The sequence below is a fragment of the Marmota marmota genome, unplaced genomic scaffold, assembly GCF_001458135.2.
Source record: "Marmota marmota marmota unplaced genomic scaffold, marMar, whole genome shotgun sequence".
NCBI classification, from domain to species: domain Eukaryota; kingdom Metazoa; phylum Chordata; class Mammalia; order Rodentia; family Sciuridae; genus Marmota; species Marmota marmota.
Window position 1 is genome coordinate 17,273,946 of NW_026000082.1, and position 3,229 is coordinate 17,277,174.

The 3,229-nt window shown below is 36.1% G+C and overlaps 1 protein-coding gene across 4 annotated transcripts in view; it reads left to right on the forward strand.

Moving 5' to 3' along the window:
• The window catches only part of LOC107141461 (putative selection and upkeep of intraepithelial T-cells protein 1 homolog), a 45,847-nt gene that overhangs the window by 38,546 nt on the left and 4,072 nt on the right, over positions 1-3,229 (forward strand). For 2 of the 4 annotated variants that reach the window (XM_048815431.1, XM_048815429.1), the window contains 2 exons: positions 643-747; positions 2,594-2,716. In XM_048815431.1, coding sequence (XP_048671388.1) covers positions 643-747; positions 2,594-2,716 — 228 coding nt within the window. Of the gene's footprint in view, positions 1-642; positions 764-2,593; positions 2,717-3,229 lie in introns of all 4 variants that reach the window. The other 2 variants (XM_048815430.1, XM_048815432.1) reach the window with 2 other exon arrangements.

The window sequence follows — 3,229 nt, forward strand, 5'->3', positions numbered from 1 at the left end:
TATATGAATTCTATTGTCACATATAACTAATAAGAACAAAAAATGGTAGAAAATAATATTGAATATAAGCCATAGGGACACTTATATTCTACATTTTAAACACTAAGTTAAACTGTTGCTTTAACTCTCTAGCAGAGGAATGGGCCCACCCATGGTAGTAACCCTCACAGCATGAAATAACTTCATGGAGAGAAGAGATAGCTGAATGATACTAGCAAGATATGTGCTAAATAAGATGTTAACTATTATGTTGTCTAAAGACCCTCTTACTCATGATATTCTTGTACATAGATATTTTATGATCCCTTAGGCAGTTCAGAGGTTTCCAGAGCTATTCTTCTCCAAGCCTCTTTCAGAAAGAATGATAATAATGATGATAATTCCATCTCTTGCTCTCTAATGAAACCAATTGATGGGCTAAAGGGAATAAGGATGAGTTGCTTTCTTCCAGACCAGTTTAGCCACAGCCCAAATGTCCTATCCTAAAAACAGCTCTGCTTCTTGTTCCTATCATCAACAGCTCTCTGACAGTCCTGTTCTAAATGAAAATTTGGAAATTGTATCAAAGCATAGCTCTTGTTTTCCAAATCCAAAGTACTTACCCATCAACAACCAGCGATTATTAACATTTTTCTTCTTCAGGTAGATGCTGCAGCAAGAATTCTCAGTTAGTGGTCAAAATTATCATCATTTCTTCATTAGTTGTAAACATCATACTTGGTACCTGTTTGAGTATATATCAAAAAGGTATGTGGAATCAAAGGTATGGAAACTTTTGTAATTATCTCCTTTACCAAATGCCCAGTCACTGCTAAGACACTTAGCCAAAGGGGAGTGATACTTATTTTAACTACAGGAACAAGAGACCCTTGGACCAGATGTCACAGGGTTTGGAGGATTCCAACCTCATTGATTTTATAGGATTAATGATACAATACAAATTGTTGAGGCTTCTCCTCCTAGAGGAAGAATTTCTTCAATTTAATAGTGTTATTTTTGCCCAAACTCAAGCCATCATCATTTTACCAAATGTTACTCTAATTCTTTCTATAATTTTCTCCTAGAAAAAGGAGTATTTCTCTATATATTAAGGGTTTTAGGTCACAGATTTATTTCAGATATTGTTGCAAAGCAAAGGACCTTCTCAAAATGATCCATTACTACATAAGAATTTTGTTTATTGTCAGGGTGTGCTGGACACCTAAAACTGATCCTTCTCCTCTTTGGTTCTCTTTGAGAGTGAAATTAAAATGGTAATTATGCAAGTCTTGGAACAGTTGAAGTCAACATTTGAAACACACCCTTTATATTATCTTTGCAGTCCCATGGAAATTGTATATACAAGATAATGATTAGTGAGATAAAGTAATTTTTTATAATAAGTCAAAGTTATGGTAAAAATCATAATGCAGATGTCATGTAGTAGGGCTGGATTCTTTATAGGATTTTAAAATTTTTCTCCAGTGAAATAAAGACACAAATATTCCTTTGTAATTGATATAAGACATTTTGTTTATCCATTTATCCTCCAATGGATGATTGGGTTGTTTCATGTTTTAGCACTTAATGCCAAATGCTACTATGAACATAGTCATACAAATAGCTCTTCTAGATCCTGTTTTTAATATTTTGAGGTATATACACTGAAAGAACAAACAAGGCTCATCATCGGAGAAAATGCCCATTTATTGAGGAACAGCTCTGCTTATTTATAGAGATGGGGGTGGTTTTACAGTTATGACAGTTTAACAGTTTAATGGTTTGACAGTTGGCATGGGGTGCTTTCTGATTGGTGGGTAAGGATGATGTGAGCCAGCAGGGCTAGTCTGATTGGTGGGTAAGGATCATGTGAGCCAGCAGGTTTAATCTGATTGGTGGTTAAGGATCATGTGAGCCAGCAGGGCTAGTCTGATTGGTGGGAAAGGATCATGTGAGCCAGCAGGGCTCACCATTGGACGGCTCTTCTCGGGGGATGGGGAAGTTAGTCTTTGGAGCTGGGGTGACTCCCAACATACACAGAAATGAATATTTTGGATCCTATTATTAATATATTTTTCTTAGGAATTGTCATACTACTAAGTGCTATAATAGTTACATTTGATGCACGAAAGTAATTTCTAATAGGCATAGCTATGCAGTAATGAAACACATCACTTGATTGTTGGTGATGGTGCTGCCATCACAAAAACAATTACCTATATTATGAGCTGTAGATTTCTTCATTACAGAATCACCTAGAAAAGACACTTTAAGTTTCTGAGTATTCTATTCCACCATATCCCTTATAAGGTCCTAGGGCTCTGAGGACTAGATAAAGAAGATAAGGCATAATGTGCCCATCTTTCCTTAAGACTCTGGCCAGCAAGAGCAAGTACCATGGTGCTTGAGTAGAATAGGTATTAACCTCTTCCAGCTTTAGCCTTAATGTGATCATCTTTAGAATCATCCATGTAGCCCAACCTCCTTCTCCCTGACTCATATAAATTCAGAAAGTATGGAATAATATTAATCTGAAAAGTAAATCCACCCTAAATATTTAATCCAGCACTCCTTACTGAGATGCATTCTTCCTAATTCTTGCATCTCTCCCCAGTCCCTGCTTCAGATCCACTATTTGAAATGAATGCTGTCTGGATCTGTGATATGATCGTGATCCTGTGTATTCTGATGGTCTTCATCACCATGATCATTTCCCTTATTTACTTCAAAGTGAAAGGTAAATGGAATAGGAAATTCATAAAGCATGGTTCCTCCAACTGATGGCTAGAAGCATCAGTTCAGAAGCATGGACTCTCTGATCCTCATCTTAAAAATTGGAGAAAGGAATGAAGACCTCTGACCTATGTAAGGACTTGTGGATTGTATCCTTTTTGAGGTTTCTGGGGGTTCTACCCATCTTCTAACAGTTTCTCAGAATCCATTGACAGTCTCAACTCTGATTACACAATTATGACCCCTTTCCCAGAGAAACCTGGAAGGCCCAACATTGTTTCATCCAGTCTCTGAAATTCCTGTATACTGAGCTCTTTGAAAGGCTCACATGATTTCTTCTCATTTTATATTCAAGTTAGAACTGAACATTTAAAATCATATTTTTCTCTTTCAGAAACATGTAAGTGTCCATAGGTGTAAGACCAGAAACATTTTTGAAACTATAAAGGGCATAAATCTTTGAAACATTTTTTTGCCCTAACTTGGGCAAAAAAAAAAAAAAAAAAAAAAAAAAAAA